The 18009-nt window shown below is 39.0% G+C and overlaps 3 protein-coding genes and 1 long non-coding RNA gene across 5 annotated transcripts; 1 reads left to right on the forward strand and 3 right to left on the reverse strand.

The window, feature by feature from the left end:
• Positions 1–193: 193 nt before the first annotated feature.
• On the reverse strand, positions 194–2249 carry LOC119896767. The gene is made up of 3 exons (XR_005443279.1): positions 2199–2249; positions 719–860; positions 194–409 (listed from the first exon to the last, which is right to left on the reverse strand). It is a non-coding gene; the product is annotated as an uncharacterized LOC119896767 (long non-coding RNA).
• A 3965-nt stretch (positions 2250–6214) lies between these two features.
• LOC119896769 (proline-rich nuclear receptor coactivator 2-like) lies at positions 6215–10137 on the forward strand. Its single transcript, XM_038710180.1, is given in 4 exon segments — positions 6215–6418; positions 6880–7094; positions 7343–7545; positions 7547–10137. Coding segments are annotated over 2 exon segments (468 nt in total). The 5' UTR covers positions 6215–6418; positions 6880–7094; positions 7343–7365; the 3' UTR covers positions 7835–10137.
• Positions 10138–10546: 409 nt separating this feature from the next.
• LOC119896768 (serine/arginine-rich splicing factor 10-like) lies at positions 10547–16238 on the reverse strand. Its single transcript, XM_038710179.1, has 6 exons — positions 15972–16238; positions 14744–14848; positions 13736–13839; positions 13457–13625; positions 11779–11829; positions 10547–11667 (listed from the first exon to the last, which is right to left on the reverse strand). Exons 1-6 carry the CDS (start codon positions 16034–16036, stop codon positions 11394–11396), a joined length of 768 nt encoding a protein of 255 aa, XP_038566107.1. The 5' UTR covers positions 16037–16238; the 3' UTR covers positions 10547–11393.
• Positions 16239–16387: 149 nt separating this feature from the next.
• On the reverse strand, positions 16388–17925 carry LOC119896770 (fatty acid-binding protein 10-A, liver basic-like). Of its 2 annotated transcripts, none has more exons than XM_038710183.1 (4): positions 17765–17925; positions 17369–17541; positions 17012–17101; positions 16388–16521 (listed from the first exon to the last, which is right to left on the reverse strand). In XM_038710183.1, exons 1-4 carry the CDS (start codon positions 17829–17831, stop codon positions 16471–16473), a joined length of 381 nt encoding a protein of 126 aa, XP_038566111.1. In that variant the 5' UTR covers positions 17832–17925; the 3' UTR covers positions 16388–16470. The 2 variants fall into 2 exon arrangements, with proteins under 2 accessions (XP_038566111.1, XP_038566110.1); XM_038710182.1 differs by having other exon boundaries at positions 16419–16521; positions 17369–17577.
• Between the last annotated feature and the right edge of the window lie 84 nt (positions 17926–18009).

Below are 18009 nucleotides of genomic sequence, written 5' to 3' on the forward strand. Positions count from 1 at the left end.
TTTATAGCTCTTTTCCTGATACAGAAGATCTGAGGTAGTCTCTTAGCAGCAAAGCAACCACAGAGACCTACAGACCTGACTGGTGTGCGAGTGAGGGGAGAAGATAGGAAGGGTGGCTGTGATGACACGAGAGAGGGGAGAGAGAGATACAGAAAGAAACAGAGAGAGAGAGGATATAACCCAAATTATATTATTTTGAAGTATTATACAACAGGAGTCCCTTTTTATATGTTTCATTATATGTAATAGAGATGAAAACAATTAGATGAAACATTTTCATAGATTTAGAGAGCAAGTGTAGTGATCACACACTTCTAAGTGTTGTGTCCTTCTTGAGCGATGCCTTTCCAGCAGACAGGGTCAGGATGGACTCAGGGGAGGAGAGCACTTTTAGAATAGTGTTAGGTTGCTAGGCGTGAAAAATATGTGAAAAACAAATGAAATGACTACTTGAAATCTCTTATTTTGTAGTAGCAACAGATAATTGAAGCACTGTAAAATAGGTCAAAAGTAACAGATCTACAGCACAAATACACATATTGAATACAACATAAGTTGCTGAAGAACAAGAACAGACAACTTATTTTCCCTTATAACTTCTACATGCAAAATGTGAAATCCTATTTCACAGAGACATCATCACAACGACAGATTAAATCCAAATTAGGAACTAACAGTCACTCCACCACTGTAATGAAATAACATTTCAAGAGCTTACCCTTATTTTTTGTGACGTCTGCGGTTTTATAGCTTTTTTCCTGATACAGAAGATCTGAGGTAGGTCTCTTAGCAGCAGAGCAACCACAGAGACCTACAGACCTGACTGGTGTGCGAGTGAGGGGAGAAGATAGGAAGGGTGGCTGTGATGACACGAGAGAGGGGGAGAGAGAGATACAGAAAGAAACGGAGAGAGAGGAAATAACCCAAATTATATTATTTTGAAGTATTATACAACAGGAGTCCCTTTTTATATGTTTCATTATATGTAATAGAGATGAAAACAATTAGATGAAACATTTTCATAGATTTAGAGAGCAAGTGTAGTGATCACACACTTCTAAGTGTTGTGTCCTTCTTGAGCGATGCCTTTCCAGCAGACAGGGTCAGGATGGACTCAGGGGAGGAGAGCACTTTTAGAATAGTGTTAGGTTGCTAGGCGTGAAAAATATGTTGATAAAAATGGAGGACAAACACACACTATACTGCATTTATTTGGAAAATATAAATTAGGTGACCTTCCATGGTTGGATTATGCTTGGCTGTGAATCCATTACTCCAAGCCTGACAGTGTTATTTTAATGCATTAACAGCCTTGTAAATGGAACTTGGGTTAAGATTATTTTGCCACACTACTATTCTAAAGGTCAAGAATGAACTTTCTTGTTCATTGACAACCTTATTTGATATGTTTTACCTAGTCAAGGTAGCTATAGACATCTTTCCACTGAATTATTCCTATTTGTGCAACAATGGTGTTTCCTTCCACATCTTTTGCTAATTACTTTCCACTCATCTTCATTTGGCAGACCGTATCTGGCATCATGCATGAACGCACTCACCTCTTCCTTGTAGGATCACATGGGTAAAGCTATTTTAACGTAACATACTGCTTGAAGGATTACAAGAAAATCTTAATTGCTTGCGTTTGGTGGAGGGAAGGACTGGCAAGATGATAAAAAGGAAGGCTTAATTACTGGTATGTTTGCTTTGCTCATTTAAAGATTGTCATAAAATTGTTCCTTTGAAAACACTGGACTGCCTCAGTTGTTCAATTATTTTGCTTCCATACTTTTCTCCTAATATATTTATTCTTAAAACTGTCTCTCTGTTTTATTAATACAGGGTAATTTCAGATGTTTAATATGGTATCTTGAATATGAAATAATCAACCATGTTTAAACCCACATTTGAATACTGAGGCCTGTAAGTCAGCTGATTGATTGGAAATTCACAAGGATTTTGATTTTTCTTTTGTAATACTTTATGCACTAATACCTACTGAAGCCAAGGTTAGGGTGTAATGCTGCCTGTAGTACAACAGGGGGCAATGCTAAGCAACCATGAACAAGTGATTATTATGAGTGACTCTCTTTACTGGCAGTTTTTACTGCTTTTTACGGCTAATGATAGTGCAAGGTTAGATAGTTGTTCAGTCTTTTAATCTTCATTATTTTTCATAGATACAAAATTAAACTCACCAAGCAGTTCTCTCTGCAATTAAGGTCGTTTAATTTAGCGTACGTCCCTCTGGTAAAAAAAAATAAAATACATTAGTAGTTCAATAACATTTCATTTGGGTCACAACATCACATACCTGAGGCATTCTGAAATGAATTAGCATCCTTTTTTAGCCTCTCATTTTAGAGAAATGTATGCTAAATAAAACAGTAACTGGGACAAATATATCATATGACATGGCAAGAAATGTTTTGTGACATGTTCATATTCAGACAGCATTCAAGTAAATTATGATTTTTTTTAAAAAAGAAACCAGTCTTGTAATGATAAAGGGATATCTGGTGCACTGGCCATATCTCCCCCTCCTCTGGCCTGATAGATCCAGCAGGCCAGAAGGCAGGAAATGTGATTAGGAGCAGACAGCACAGCTCCAATAAGATTTCTTCTCAGTCACTGTCTGGCCAGGTGCAGCACAACAGAAAAGACCACAGGATAGAATAAAGCCTAAAATGTTCAAATATCAGTTGGATTACATGCTGTTATGCAATCCTTTTTTTTTAAATCACCCTGGATACAAACATTAGGGCTCGCTTTGCTGTTTCAGATGGATTTGGGTAAAATCCATTAATCAAATTTCCTCTTCTCATTTCCAGATTGCCAGACCTTCAGACAGCAGTATCAGATCACTGATGTGAAATGAACAGATCAAACAAAAATCTAATTACTTCATGCTAAATGCTTTAATAATGATTAATTATTTACTCTGGTTCTTGGAATAATATAATGCATTTTCACTGTAAAATGAAAATGCATAGATATATGTCATTGTAAAATGAGAATGAAAGGCTCAAATTATACATTTGGAAATTATAGTGTGGACTGAAAACTATAAACATACTCAAAATTAATAGAAAACATTTATAATATAAAATAAAATAAATCTAACATTACATCTTTTTCTGCATTTGCCATTTTCATTATTCAAGTATCCAACTGTAAAGTAGTAGACTTGATTTTAGCATTTAACAATTTCCACTTACATTTTTAATGGGTATTATGTTGACTTGTACTGACTTGTACATGTCCTCGGGGCTATAAGCCAAAGTAATTATTCAATTATTATTATTATTTAGCAGTTTTTATTATTCAGTTGTGTTTTCTGCCAGATTAAAATTAAATTGAGCACTTATTTCAGGGAAATTCCTTTTGAAAATGAACATCTGTTTGCAAAGTCTAATTAAGTCATTGTTTGTTTTCCCTATAAGTAGGCAAGACTATGCAATTCTTTTCCATATAACTATCCAAGGAAATTGTTAGAAAATGCACATAACTAAGAACACTGGAATCAAGTTAGAAAACACCCACCATATGTGGGACTCTAACAGTAGAATATAAGTTAAGAAGAATGTGCCAAAACTCTCAAATTCCTTGAAGAAATCCCATAGACATGACATCAGTGACTCAATGGTAGCTAAGTACTGCCCCACTTGAACATAAGAAACATCAGTTTTCTTCTAACCCTGTATTTTACTGTGTATTGGCTTATTTTAAAACTTTAAGACATTTTAGATTAGAAAAACATTTGAAGGCCAAACACCTCAGCGCCTGAAAAACAAAATGTTGAGCAAAGGACCCAAGAGCTTTATCAGTGTTGTGTGGGACTGTAAGAATATTGATCCTCCATAGTTCCGTAGGAGGGTGGAACTTAGATATTGTGTTAAATAGGAGATTTTATTTTTTCATGTTTGAAACACCTGATAACTTCATAATACTTATGGTTAGGTGGGTAATGGCACTTGGCATGTATTTATGTTGCTAATCTGCCACAATTTACAGCATTTTTATTTTAAAGACAGAGATGTGGGCACATGTGTGTCTTTGACTAGACTGTATAGGCCTACACATATTTAATTAGTGTTGATAGTGGTTACTGATTCATAGTCATTGTATGAGTCAAATTCCTTGTATGTGTGCACATACTTCACCAATAAAGTTGATTTGGATTCTGAATGTGGGCTTCTTGTATGAATGCATTCAGGCTCTTTGTGTTATGTCACTGTTGTGCCCCCACCAAACTAAAATAAAGATTTTTACTAAAGGAGAGATTTGATCTGAATGCGTTTCCTGGTATTATAAAAGTCTTTACTTGCTGCTGAGTGGTGTGAAACTGTTTCTGCTTCTGTTCTTTCCCACTTCACTTTGTGTGGGTGTGTTTCACAACACATTTGACACTATTCGGATTCATGTGAAACTCCATTGATGATTCACTTTCCACCATTTACACCCAATAACTACTGTAAATGGCCTGTTCCGAGAGAGTGTATCTGTCTGTGTGAAAAATATCTATGCTGTGTAGGAAATAAAATAACCTGGCAGCATTTGTACACCACTGTTGTTTTGAAAATATTTTCCATTCCACTTTCCAGGTTGGCCTGTACATTCACTGTGTCTATGAAAAGACATATGCCTACATGTTTACAGAATGTCTTTACGACCACTCAGTCATGGAGTTTAGTCCACCACATATGTTCTGTATGACCTACAGAAGCCTCTTGGTGACCTACTTTCCATACATAGCTGACTCTTGATGGCTGCAACTGGCTGCAACCCCCTACAAAGGTTTACTTAAGGGAGTGTCCTTCCACTGCCTTCAGCTGTGAACACTGGTTGACACAGCCTGTGTTGCGCAACTCTTTAAAAATCCAGACACTTTAAACAAGGTATGAGGGAGAATAACGCTGACTTTGCACTTAGACATGAAGTTAATCTTTCATGGTACTTGTTTTGTATTCTTTAGACTTGGACCTGCAGACTACCATAAAACCAACTGGAAGGGTGTAATACCATCCACAACCAGTACATAGCCTACTAGGTGGAAAGTAAGAACTGCATTTTTCAAAAGCAAACACTAAGTGTTGTAAGAAAGTGAAATTAAACACAATACCCCAGTATAACACATGATATACAAAGGCTAAAAGCTATATTGTGACGAATAACAAAGACCAAGTTATAATCTTTCGAGCAGGAGTTTAGTTACTAAAAGGCCCCAAATAGTCTCAACTTTTAAGTGAGCCATACCTTGTATGTCCTGGGATTTTTAACGTCATTTTATTAACCCCACAAACATCTGCTCACCAGGATACTGAAGTCCATTTGAGGTGTTGTGGCTCTAGGTTAATTCAACAAAACATCAAGGGAAGATGACTTGTCCATATGCTGCTAAAGATTTATGACAGTATGACATTTATATGGCACTCATTTGTTTGGTAGTAGATTAACTCTGAAGTGGGCCTTTGTATCAAAGCGTAGTAGGCTAATCATCATCTCTATATCATTGTACCACCATGTAAATTCATCAAAAATAATATAATATTATTTGAAAAGGGAAAAATCTTGCATTCCCTTTCCTGTTCTCATTTCACTCTTCCACCAGCTGGAAAATGATAAGAGGGCTAAATGACCTGTTCCAATAAATTGGTCAAGGTTTTGTTTAAGCAAGAGGACAGATGATATGGGGGGGTAGGGCAGCTCACAGACAGTTGCGTATCATTACCGCCTGTTGCAGCTGTTTCAAGCCAGTACAATGGGCTTAACATACACAAACAGAAACTGTGGAACAACAAATCCGTTTTCCCCTAGCAGAAAAAGCATTAAGTACGTCAATAAATCTAAACTGTGGATGTGTTTACCTTATTTGAACGACGGACTGACATTACATAACACAAAACTATTGTAGCCTAAACCTTCATATGATGTTGTATGTAACCTTAAGAGTTACTTCCTAGATAATATATCTTGAAAGCGGGCGTTTATTAGTGTTTGAAAGGGTTTATTTTCTGTTATTTTCACACTTCTCTCCGGAAATACCCGAACTCCAACAAAGGAAAGAAGAGGAGGATCAGCGATTGACGTCACCGGTCTGGCAACAGGCGTGAATGCGTCTGGCTGTCTCTTCGATGATTGGTCGTTCGGTTTGTACTCGACACGCGATTGGTCAGATCTCAGTTAGAACGAGCTACATATCCCTGCTGTGGATTCCATTTTGTTGCAATTCAGACGGAGTCGGGAGAGAGAAGTAACGTCCAACGGCCACTTTTAGCACCACAAAAGCGTCGAGGGTAACGGGGTTTGTAGGAAATATAGCTTGCTGTGCTTCCTGCATAGTCCGCCGAGGGATTGTAAAGGCTAATCTCACATATTCTCGGACGAGGGGCTTCATCAACCAAGCCTAAAGGAGTCGGTAAGAAAAGCTGTTTGTACCTCGTCGCCATATTGAGCTCAGTTTCTTTGTTTTGGTTTGGTGCCAAAGTGGAGTGAGAAAAGCAGTACCTATTATAAAACAGGTGGGATTATTAATCAAAACTCAAATTGATCGAGACTATTACATTGAAAAATACTAAACAAAGGCACTTGATTGCCTTTAAGCCAAGTTACTGGCGCACAAACAATAATGAGATAACACGTCGCAAGTTACTTATGTAACATTTTATTATAACCACCAGTAGTTTTATAAAACTATTTTCACAAAGTTATTGCCGTTTCGTTTGTTGGTTTTTGCAGAGCTAGATGCAATGACGCACTCCGAAATAGCTGCTCCTGAAAGGAAACATCAATGCTATGGCGAAAGACGGAAGAATATTGTTTTCATTATGTCGTGCGTATTTTGCATTTCTAATGGCCGACATTTTCTTTCCCAAAAAGGTCTTCGGCTTCTTGGAGCATCGTGCGCCGAGGTGAATGTTTAGCCCGGCTCCACGAGAAAACAACGCTCTTTGGCACATGAAAACCACAGATCTTGCTGGACACAAAATTGCAGCGAGAAGTAGACAGAGAACTACTTCGAGGACCTGGGGCCCGATTGGAGGTGAACGATTGAAGAGAGACCACTGCTTCTTTAACTTTCTGACAACAAAGAGGTGAGCTGAAGATGTTGCTGGTCGGTTGTGTGTGTGGGGGAGGGGCGACGCAGGCCTGGCTGTCTGGCGTGTCTGCACGTAGCCCTGTGGACTTGTTTTTGTCGAGTGTGTACGTGTTGTGTGGACGGATTACGCAATATCAATAGCCAATAAATAGAATATCTTCCAAGCGAATCACAATGCATCATTAATACTAAAAAGTTTTCTTTAATAAACAACTTTAGTAATCCTGTATTCTCATCATGTAGGTGACACGTAGTGCAAAAGCAGTATGGGAGGTGGAGAGAGGTACAACATTCCAGTTTCCCACCCTGAGCGCCCTTTGGCCAAGAAGAACCACCAACTTGGCCGGGCTAAGCAGAGAAGCCGTGACCAGAATGGTGCAGCAGCATCTGCAGGAGTAGGGGGCCTTCACCACCACGGCCACCGCCGGAGCGACAAGGGCGCAGCCCTACCACAGGTCTCCAGAGGCACGGCAGGCCGTGTCTGCTGAGAAGAATGCTTCTGTTCGATTTGCCACCCACTATGATCAGAACTGGGAGGGTGCAGTGTCTCACCTCAACACGCTCCTGGCCACACAAGGAAGTCCGAGCTACGCAGGGCCGAAGTTCAGCGAGCCACCCTCGCCTAGCGTGTTGCCCAAACCCCCCAGCCACTGGGTGTCCTTCCCGATGGGCTCCTATGACAACAGGGAGATGATGGCCTTCCAGCTCAAGAGCCTCCTCAAGGTGCAGGCCTGAGAGGGATACCCACACTTCACAAAACCAATGCATGAACTGGGACTCTTTTGAGAGCACCCACCCACCAGGAACACCTCAGTGCTGTAATACTTTTAACTGTTTTTTAGACTGACCTCTTTGAGTGTCAGGAGGCATTTGCAGCAGTGTTTGCTGTGAATGTATTTGACACCTTTTTTTTTTTTTAAACAAAAAACAAAACAACCTTGTATTTCAATACATTACAGCCTTGTAGCCTTGCTGGTCGGTGATGCTTTTAGTAGAGTCAGTTTCTGAGACTAATGACAAACTGGATAGCCTTTTGTACTTCTGTTTTGTTCTTTTTAATCATGGCTGTCAAAGCAGATGAGTGTGCTTATTTTCCAAATAAGGGTTATAGTATAGGTCAGGTAAGTTCCCATCACTTTTACGGTCCATTTCTGTGGACAGACTAGCTTTATCATTTACATAAGTTTTATGATGATTCTTTAGAGTCACCTCTAAAGCTTCAGGTGCTAAAGCTAACAATTCCGTAGCAATTTTTTGACTAGGGCCCACCTTTTTTCTTATGTATTACGTTCCTTGTTTGGGATGGAAAAGGCACTCAACTGCAATTCTGCAGGGAGAAAAACTATCTTACTGGAGTAATAAGCTGTAGTGAGCATGTACAGGTCAAAAGTTAAACCTCAAACTGAAGGGTAATAAGAGACCATGGCACACAGGCCTTGGACTGCCAACTCCTGTACCTTTTTTATTGCGCTGTGCGCACATGCACTATAGGAGTTGAGCTTTTGAGGCCTGCAACACTCTATCATAGCATTATTTTGTACAAGTCCGTTTTTGTTGTGGTTGAAAGATGTAAGAAGTGCTGTGTGTGTGTGTGTGTGTGTGTAACCAAAGCAATGTTTTTGCTGTAACCTCCACCCCCTCTTTTTTTGGACATCTGTGTGGTCGGCATAGTTACCATTGCCGCTTTGACCTTGCCAGCTGGAGTGGGTGAATGGGTTAGAGTCCCTTAGGTAACTTCTAACTGTTCATCTGTTTCAATCAGTGCTGTTATTACAACTCTCAAACCTATTCAGGACAGTGCTGCAGCTTTTAACATGCGGAAGAGGGCCAGGCTTGGATGTTGGACTGAGTTTCACTTTGTCTCACTAAGCCACATGACGTTGTCCTGTTAGCTGCGTGCCATTGTAAGGTATGGTAGAGCTGAGGATGGGTTTCTGAAGTGAAGTAGCCCAAGGGACTCGACACGAGGCAGGTTTTATGTTTACAAATTAGGTCTGTAGTTGACCATCGAAAAATTTTTTTTTTTTTTAAATAAGTTACAGGCCAGGATGCTATTGAAATGGAGGCGTAATTGACTATCTCCCTATGGATACTCTATTTTTGTGATGCAATCCTCTATTGAGGCTCTTTTTGCTTTCCCTTTGCAGAATTGGAGCTGTTTATTGCCAGCTTAAAGATGACAAAACAAAGTATGATAGCTTGTTAGTGTGTTTAAGAGCCATGTAAATAATGAAATGTATAAAGTACTTGTAGCATATGTACATTTGCAGGCCAAGTTGGAGGCCTGTCTGACAAAAGTATTTTTAGTAATAACACTGAATGTATAAGACATGCTAAGGACATGTCTTGACTTCAATGTCTTGACTTAAATACTGAAGAATATTTTTGTTAAAAAAATCTGCCTAAACATTTGTCAGTACCCCTGCACTGTTATATTCCAGAGATCTTGCACATGTTTTTTTATTTTGTATTATGCAGTGTAGGGTGAAAAATGCTAAATGCAAATGAAGTAAAAGTGCAACAAAAAATCAATTGGATCCCAGAGGAGACTTGCTTGTGTATGGATTTGAGTTCTGAATGTGCTTACAGCGTGTAAGTGTGATGCTATTAATCTTGACCTGTTTGTGCCTAAGTTTGAAACTCATGCTGAAAATGACATGTTTCATTACGTGGCAATGCCACAAACTGACCAAATGTTTCCATCAGAACCACCTTCAGTTCTCAGCTGTTCTTCCGCCAGCTGACAACTGAACTTGGTCTCATGCTGTAAAAGTACTTTCTTCTATTGGTTGTTCATGTAAACATTTATTTCTTGCCCGACTGTTGTGCATGGCAAAGTCTCCTTGTTCTAAATTTGAAACCTGTAATGAATTGGCTGTTAATTTGTCCCTCTGAAATGTCACTGACGATGAAAAGAGAATGCCCTGTTTAAGATTGGTATTAATTAGTGTTTCTAAAATAGCAAATGTTAAAGAATGCATTTTATGAATTGATGACAAAATTTTACAAAAGAAATAAATCCCTTCCCCTTCCCCCCCTATTTTGTCTGTGCTTGAATATCTTAACGACTGACTTTGTTTAATACAATACAGGATATGTATACATTTCTTTTCATTGCTGAAAGAAGTCTCCTGCTTTCCAACCCCTGTAACAGTACAGCAGTGAAAATAACAAGAGAATGTATTTATTGATAATACGGTTGCCCTAGTTTTAATAGTTTAAGGAACACTTGAATATTAAAATGAATGTTTCACTCGCTGAACAAAATGCAGCTCATCTTGTACACGTCACATGATATACTGGATAAAGTATTTGGTAGCAGCTAACTGCATTCCATACATTATCCATTGCCACAGTAATTACAGCTATTCAAGTATACAGTTTGCTTGCTGCTGTTTAATAAGTGCCCCTGAAGCCAGAGTACTTAAATACTGGAGAGTCAGGGCCTGAAGTTAAAGGTAATCTTTATTTATGTTTACATAAACAATGGAATTAAACTGTATGAATGTAAATATTGCCAATTCATAAGTACAAAAATAATATTGGCAAACCAAACAGTAGCAATTATTCCACCTTTAGCAACCCACATGACACAAGTCCAAAAAACCTGGCCAAGTTTACCAGGGATCAAATGAAAATCTATCTCCGGGCCTGCTGCTCACTTTCCTTTGGCAACAGACTACCGTAATAATAGACAAATACAAACAGAGCAGAACACTCAAGTATGACGACGTAGTAGGATCATTGTAGTTTAAGAAAATGATAATTACAGAGCTGGGTTTTATTACAAGAGAAAACATTAATAAATCAGCATTTCCAAGATTAAAAGTGGCAAAATTATGAGAAAGAAAACTTTGTGTTTCAGTGGAGACCTATGAAGAGGTGGAGCTTCCAGTTAAGGCAGATGAGGGACTGCAACAAAGCCCCCTGAAAGCCTGCGTCATATCTATATAATGTCATTTATAAATGTAGAAGTGAGGAAAGTCTCATAATACTGGTTGGTGAAATTATTATTATTTGATACTTCAAGCACATCTGAAATATTGTGTAGAGTTTTTACTTAGACATATATCACTTATAATCTCAGAATATTCAAGTTTATTTCTCATAAATGTGAGTATTTTCTTTTACCAAGTTAATCTCAGAGAATATCTGTTTTTTTTCCCCTCAGACTATACCCCCCCTCCCCTTGCTTTGTAATTTTATAATTTTTTATACCTAAAATTCTGCTGTATTCTTGTTATTGTCAAAAGCTGAACAGAAACATTAATTAAGGTTTAGGAGGAACAGATAATCAGTGACCTCCAGATTTGCGTCCAGCCCAGGACCTGGAGCGAGAGCGTGACCGGGACATGGATCTAGAGTAGGACCGGGAGGGAGATCGTCCCACAGACTTTTTCTGGGAGCTGGAAGTTGGGTGGAAGTCTTCAGCTGGGCTGTGAGACCTGGACTGGCTCTTTTTACCTTTGGGCCTGGATCTGGAAGGTGAAGGGGAGCAGGACACGGAGCGACTACGTGAGCCTTCGTCATGGTGTGTCCTCGGGTGGTCACGGGGAGGACCTCTGTACCTGGTGGGATGGTCATTAGTTATTAATGATAAAATGTGTGAATTGTTAAGTTCAGAATAGTAACATAGTCATTGCTTGTATTAAATACTGCAACATTAGAAATTAGCATACTTGTCATTTTCATGGCTTCTGCTCCGCCTATGTCTACTGTAGGACCGAGAGCTGTGAGAGAACAAAAACACAAAACCAGTTTTTCAGGGTGTAAAATTGTACAAGACATCGGTGCACCACTTTATTTTCAGGATAAGAACATTGATTTTGTAATTAAGCTATTTTATAGACACAACTGCTTTATACCAGTTCTAGAAAGGCTCAAATAGTCAGATAAAATAAATAACCACAACAAACTAAAGATCAAAGCTTTAGTCTACTTTTTTCTCCTCTTTGTTCTTATTAGTGTGTTGAGGAAGAAATACAGGTCACACCTGAACTAAAACATACATGAATGTACAAATATGACATTAGGGCTGTACAAAAGAAACTGCACTGTGCAATGTTCAAGTCACAGAAGCTGCAATTTTATAAAAGAAGTTTAAATGTACAGTACTCCCACAGAGATGCCCTGGCCTACAAATCATCATGTTTGTTTGGTACAGACCCCAACAAATGTCACATCATCATCATTTGAATAGTTTTTTTCAGTTAAAAGTAAAATTGTGATGCAAATAGGCATAGGATGTTATGACATAAAATCATATGAACCCTGCAAACAGACTTAATCTTGTAATGGATGACCTTGTGTTATCTTCTCTTTTAATAGCGCAATAGTGCTCTTTGGCAAATGTTTTTCTTAACCTGGATATTAGTAGGGCTGACCCCAAATAGTCGGAAGATTCGATGCTTCGATTGGTCAAGCTCAACATCTGATTTTACATAGAACTACCAGTTTTCTCCCAATAAGTTAATATATACCCTATTACAATACACATTTCAACATTTAATGCTGTAAATAAACATGTAAAAAGAAAATAATTGTCCAATAAATGTTTTTAAAGTGCGTGAATGAATACAAAATTGTAAACCTAACCCTGGGTCGTCAGTGCGCATGTGTAGGTGTAGCGTGTAGTGGCAGGAGGAACACTTGCTGAAGAGACGAGCCCCAGCTTCACCACTGTTGTGCCGAGTTGTCCGCACATCGTGGGACTTTCGGGTAATTTATGACCGTTGATGAACCACACAAATATTACATCGTTTTTAAACAGCCGCTACGAGTAACCGTGCCATGCATGCAATTGTCGGCAGCACGGCAAAAACTCTGCACAAGACCAGTCAATGGCAGGCAAGAGACAGAGAGAAAATGTTCAACAATAAGTCTCAGTTTAGCTTCGGCTCGCAATCGCCGTGCACAAAAACACACATGATTTGACTATGTAAATCCTTAGTCAGGGACAGCCCTAGATGTTAGTTAAAGTTACATTTGGGTCTGTTAAGGGATGGTAAGGTAGCTCTTTACTTATCCACAGGGGGAAATTTCAGTCTCACAACAGCAGAGATATGTCGGGAATAGAAAATGTATAATGTATAAGATAGTAAGTAAGCAAATAATGTCCATATGTGTAGTCAGTATATGCACATTCGATATCTGAGCTAATATGATACGCTAATTTCAGCGCAGATACCGAAACGACATTTTTCCACTACCTTAGTTTGGAGAATATAGTGTATGTTATATTTACTTTATGCCAAAGTGTATAAAGCATCAACATCAACAAGAGCTTTGCTGACTGATTAACTGATGAAACTCACTATTTAAGTTACTGTAACAAAAAAAAAGTTGGCAACAACTCACTCTCTAGGGCTCTCAGACCTCCGAGGACGACGTTCATGGGACGGGCTTCGGGACCTGTGTCGATCATAGCTGCGGCTCCGGGACCGTCTTCGGCGGCTATCCCGATCGTCGTCATAGCGGGAGAAACTGCGAGGAGAGTGGCGCTCCTTGGCCTTCATCTGGTTAGGGGCTTTATGGACAAATTTACATCAGGACATTAGGTATTACAAAACAACACTGAATGAGGGTTTACAAAGGTTAAATGTATGCTGCTTAGATAGTAATGCAAATTGTTCATACTCTTTCTGTCTCCCTGAGCAAACTGGATCTCGATCTGACGCCCACAAACCCATTTACGGTCCAGGTTGTGAAGAGCGTCTTCTGCATCCCGCACATCTTCAAATGTGCTACATTGTTAAGGCCTTTTATTTTTTTAATTAGTAGAGTTGGGACAGAGAAGTCTGCACACATGCACAACAATTACAAAAAAGGCTGCAACACAGTTTGTCAGCTCCAGTCTATGAAACACAGCTAATAGAATTAGAACAGTGCTGAGAAAAATCACTTCAGGCAATGATTTAAAACTGAAAATTAACGAATTTTGTCTTCAGGCAGCAATTAAACAACATAAAACTGAATCAATAGGCCCATTTGGGATATCAAATTGTGAGGACAAAATAAATATTGACGGTGATCAGATTCGGTAGGATACAAAAACTTTAGCTTGTTACCTTTAACATGCTTGACCTTTGACCTTCAGCTTGATCTTTATTGTCTTGGCAGAAGAACTTGAGATTTCCTGCTCGTCTTTGCCCAATAAACACTTTGCTTTTCCTCCCTTTTGGTAGACAAATGGAAGCCTTGGTGCTCTCTTTTCTCCTCTTTGTATCTTCATTCTTTTGCTCTCTCTTTATTTTCCCAATTCCACTACTGCTTGTCGCCCGTGTGTCTTTGGCTTGAATCTACTCTACAACCGCCTTTCAACTTTCTTTGGTGTGGGGTGTCCAGAACTGTATCTTTACCATTCTAAGGCAACAACAGAAGAAATATTGGTTAGGATAAGTTTAAATCTGTAAAAACAATATTGTAGATAACAAACAATTCATAGAAAGTAAAATTGCATTTAAAAAAACATTCCCATACAATGGGACAAACAGTTGTGATATAAAAATAAAAGAGACTCCTCCTAAAAAACATTGTCAGGTCAGGTGCCGTGATATCCACTGCAACCAAAAAGTTAGATTAATGCTTTGCAATCCCTCAGTGAAAACACCATTTCCAAATTATAATTAAAAGAATAAAGGATATTGAATGTAAGCAAATCCTCTTGTCCGTCGTGTATGGAAGTCAAGTGGAATGTAGACATCTACAATAGGCCCATAACGACCAAACTCACGACGTAAATCCTCTGGCCTAAAGTATCATGAAATAAGCACATTTATTCTGTTGGCTATCATATGAATTTAGCTGTAGCCCAGTGTGCAAGGTATACACAAGAGCTGGTGCCAGCACAGCATAAGACAATACTTTACAGACAAATCTAGTATTTACTGTCCCACTTCAAAAGCCCAGTCAGTCAACTTCACACATCCATAGCAGCCAGATATGGCGTGCGTTATCTATTAACAGAGGTGGCAAAGTCACAGGGGTAACCGAATTATGTATAACGTTACATTTCTGGGAGCTATTTCTTTCAATGCACAACATTCACATCCATTGTATTGGGGTGGCAGTATGAGCTTCAGACACAAATATTTCAAAACAATGGCAGATAAAACCCAAACCATCTAAACAGCTAAAAAAAACTCTTGGCGTAACTGAGAGAGCATGTCTTTCTGTGAACTTTAATAGCATTGTATAATTCAGGTTTCATTATGAACAGCAACTTAATGTGCAAGATTGTTTTTGCATTGGACAGTGTTAAGTTTGATGAAGAATTTTGCCTTTAAAAAAAAATACGTTTCCAACATTTGAATGAACAGTTAACTTTAGTTTAACTTGTGTAGCTTTACTAAGAGTAACTTATGTATGCAATGTTTAGAAATTGGACAAGCTAACGTTAGTAACGTTAGCTAAAATAAAACTGGATTTGTGAAAAATAGACTTGCTGTTACTAACAGTTAACTTTGCATACATGTAACGTAGTTAAAGCGAAACGCCACACCTTAGTATTGCAGTCACGTAACATTATTAAGTTACGTCCAGAATATAAAAAGCAACTCGTCTTATGTGGGAGAAACGCTAACTTAAGCTGCAACAACACAGTCTTCCAACACAGTCTTGTCGTTTGCTAGGTATTATAGCAAACCATTTGTAGGGAAATGTGTTTATGATAGCTGTTAGCAGATATCTGGGGCAATATTCGTTTGAAAAAATAACTACAACGCCCTTTTTGCCTCCCTGCCTGGGATCACTCGTAACGCTGACGTCAGTTAAATATTTTGGTAATGACATACATGTTTGCTGACTAACTAGCATTACGTTAGCTTGACCATGCTTGCTTACACGCCAGCAGGGGTTAAAAATGACAACATACCTGGAGTCGTCGGCGATGTTTCTAACGAAGAGAGATGTATTAGGCGGCCTTAGATACCTCGCCATTTTTTAACAACCCGTTGCTACAATTTGGCTGCCGTGAATGTGTTTATTACTGCTTTATTTTCACAAACCCTGATGCTTTACTGCAGCTGACACGAACTACATAGTCAAAGTGTTCTCTTTGCACTGCGCATGCTCACAGATGTACAGCCACGACACACGCACACGCACACACACACACACACACACACACACACACACACACACACAGAGTACCTGGTATCTACTTATTCTACTATTCCATTAGGCTATTTATTCATTTTTAGATTATTATTTATTGCATAGTATCTGCTCACCGCTTATCTGTCAGACACAGTAAGGATGCGGGAAGAAGGCCAGTCAAAGAGAGTCATGGGCATTTGTGCGAACAATAACGCACAACACGCTTATTAAGCAACACTTTTATTTAAATAGACATTGTTTCTTCACTGCCAGAGTTACACCTTTTTGCTCCTCCTGACGAGGGTTGTTGAGCCCATGGTCAAAGTCTGAAAGGAGATAAAGGAAAAGGAAACAGACTGAATGTGTGGCGTGGATATAAATACATTATTTAAACCAGTGGTTCTCGTAGTGGGTTCCGGGGACCCCCATGGGTCCTTGAGGAGGTTCCAGGAGGTCCCCAGCAAAAAGAGGAATAATTTATTTTCATTCATCATTATAATTCCATCCATAAGTAACACAATGACTAAATGGATGACATTTTGGGTCATGGGTTTCATACACTTTCTGTAATGAAACATCTAAAAGGTAAAATCCAATCAAACGGGGGACTTGCGGACAAACTCTTATCAAATTGGGGTCTAATTTGTGTCAGTTTAGGGGTGAAAAAATGTTGTGTGAAAAAGTTTGAGAACCACTGATTTAAACCTACTTACATTAAAGTGAAACATTCAATAGTGACTACATTTTTATTTTATTTGGTCTTGGAGATATGTGTGTAAGAAAGAGTGAGTTCTGGTAAGATGTGGCCAACTGTACCTCAACCATCTCTCCTCCTTTGATCTCTTGGATGTGGCAGAACTTGCCAGTGTTGCAGACCATTTTGTCACCCTCCAGATTGACAGTGCACTGGAGGTCAGAAGAGGAGACAATACATATCAGAAATACCCCTAAACATGGTTAGGGTTAGGGTTAGGGAATAAAACAATCATCATCATCACTGACACAATTAATAGCGTTCAAGAGATGCGGTACACTTGCAGGCTCAACACAGTATAAAATAATAGATTTATACTGTATGAAATCAGGTAATATATTTATGCACTGATACGACATAAAACAACTGTGAAGCTGCTATGTCTCTTGCAAATTAAAACGTAAATTAGAATTACAAACTTTGATCTTCTTGCCGTCCATGGTGGTGATATCAGCCTCCTTGCCAATGGTAAAGGAGTTGGTCACAGTCTTTCCAGGGGTCTTGGAGGTGACAACAAAGTCATTGCCATTCTGCTTGATCTCAGTAATTGGTTTGATGTCCTTGGCCATCTTTATGACATCTGCTGGAAGTTCTGGTAAGCATAGCACAAGTTCTTTTTTGTTCATTCCTGCAGTAAGGAATAATGAATCTCTTAACTGCAACTGTTGACTGTGTGGTTATAATATAAAGAAGAAGTCTTTAACCACAACAAAATGGCCACTTTGTCTTCAACTACCGAAGATAATATATTTTTTATAATCTTTATATGCCGACCCCTGCAGCTCTACCAGAGCCCCTGGTTTGTTTTCTCTCACCCATGGCCCTGAGGAACTCCTCGTAGTTCTCCTGGGAGTAGACCTGCCATGTTCCATTGAAGGCCATGTTTTCTAGAAGATTTGGATTCTCCTTCACCAAGGTGGGCTGGAGGCTGAGACGGCTGTGAAGCTCAACACAACGTCGAGGATGTCACTGTGGTGCTGCACCTTTTATATAGGAAAGCAAGGGGTCTCCCTGTACCATGTCTAATGAGTAACAAGTCCCTCTGAAGTAATCACTGCTG

This window comes from Micropterus salmoides, unplaced genomic scaffold (genome assembly GCF_014851395.1).
Source record: "Micropterus salmoides isolate LMB-PRFRI ecotype aquatic unplaced genomic scaffold, ASM1485139v1 Ms_hic_scaffold_1030, whole genome shotgun sequence".
Classification (NCBI taxonomy): domain Eukaryota; kingdom Metazoa; phylum Chordata; class Actinopteri; order Centrarchiformes; family Centrarchidae; genus Micropterus; species Micropterus salmoides.

What these genes read in the sequence shown, in the direction of transcription:
- LOC119896768 (XM_038710179.1), bottom strand. Translation starts at nt 16,036, where the DNA reads ATGGCGAGGTATCTAAGGCCGCCTAATACATCTCTCTTCGTTAGAAAC. An exon ending in AGGTCTGAGAGCCCTAGAGA is followed by an intron (nt 11,830 to 13,456) that starts GTGAGTTGTTGC and finishes GTTCTCTCACAG; the next exon opens with CTCTCGGTCCTACAGTAGAC. An exon ending in AGAAGCCATGAAAATGACAA is followed by an intron (nt 11,668 to 11,778) that starts GTATGCTAATTT and finishes CCATCCCACCAG; the next exon opens with GTACAGAGGTCCTCCCCGTG.
- LOC119896770 (XM_038710182.1), bottom strand. Translation starts at nt 17,831, where the DNA reads ATGGCCTTCAATGGAACATGGCAGGTCTACTCCCAGGAGAACTACGAG. An exon ending in GGAGTTCCTCAGGGCCATGG is followed by an intron (nt 17,578 to 17,764) that starts GTGAGAGAAAAC and finishes TCCTTACTGCAG; the next exon opens with GAATGAACAAAAAAGAACTT. An exon ending in AAGGAGGAGAGATGGTTGAG is followed by an intron (nt 16,522 to 17,011) that starts GTACAGTTGGCC and finishes ATCTCCTTTCAG; the next exon opens with ACTTTGACCATGGGCTCAAC.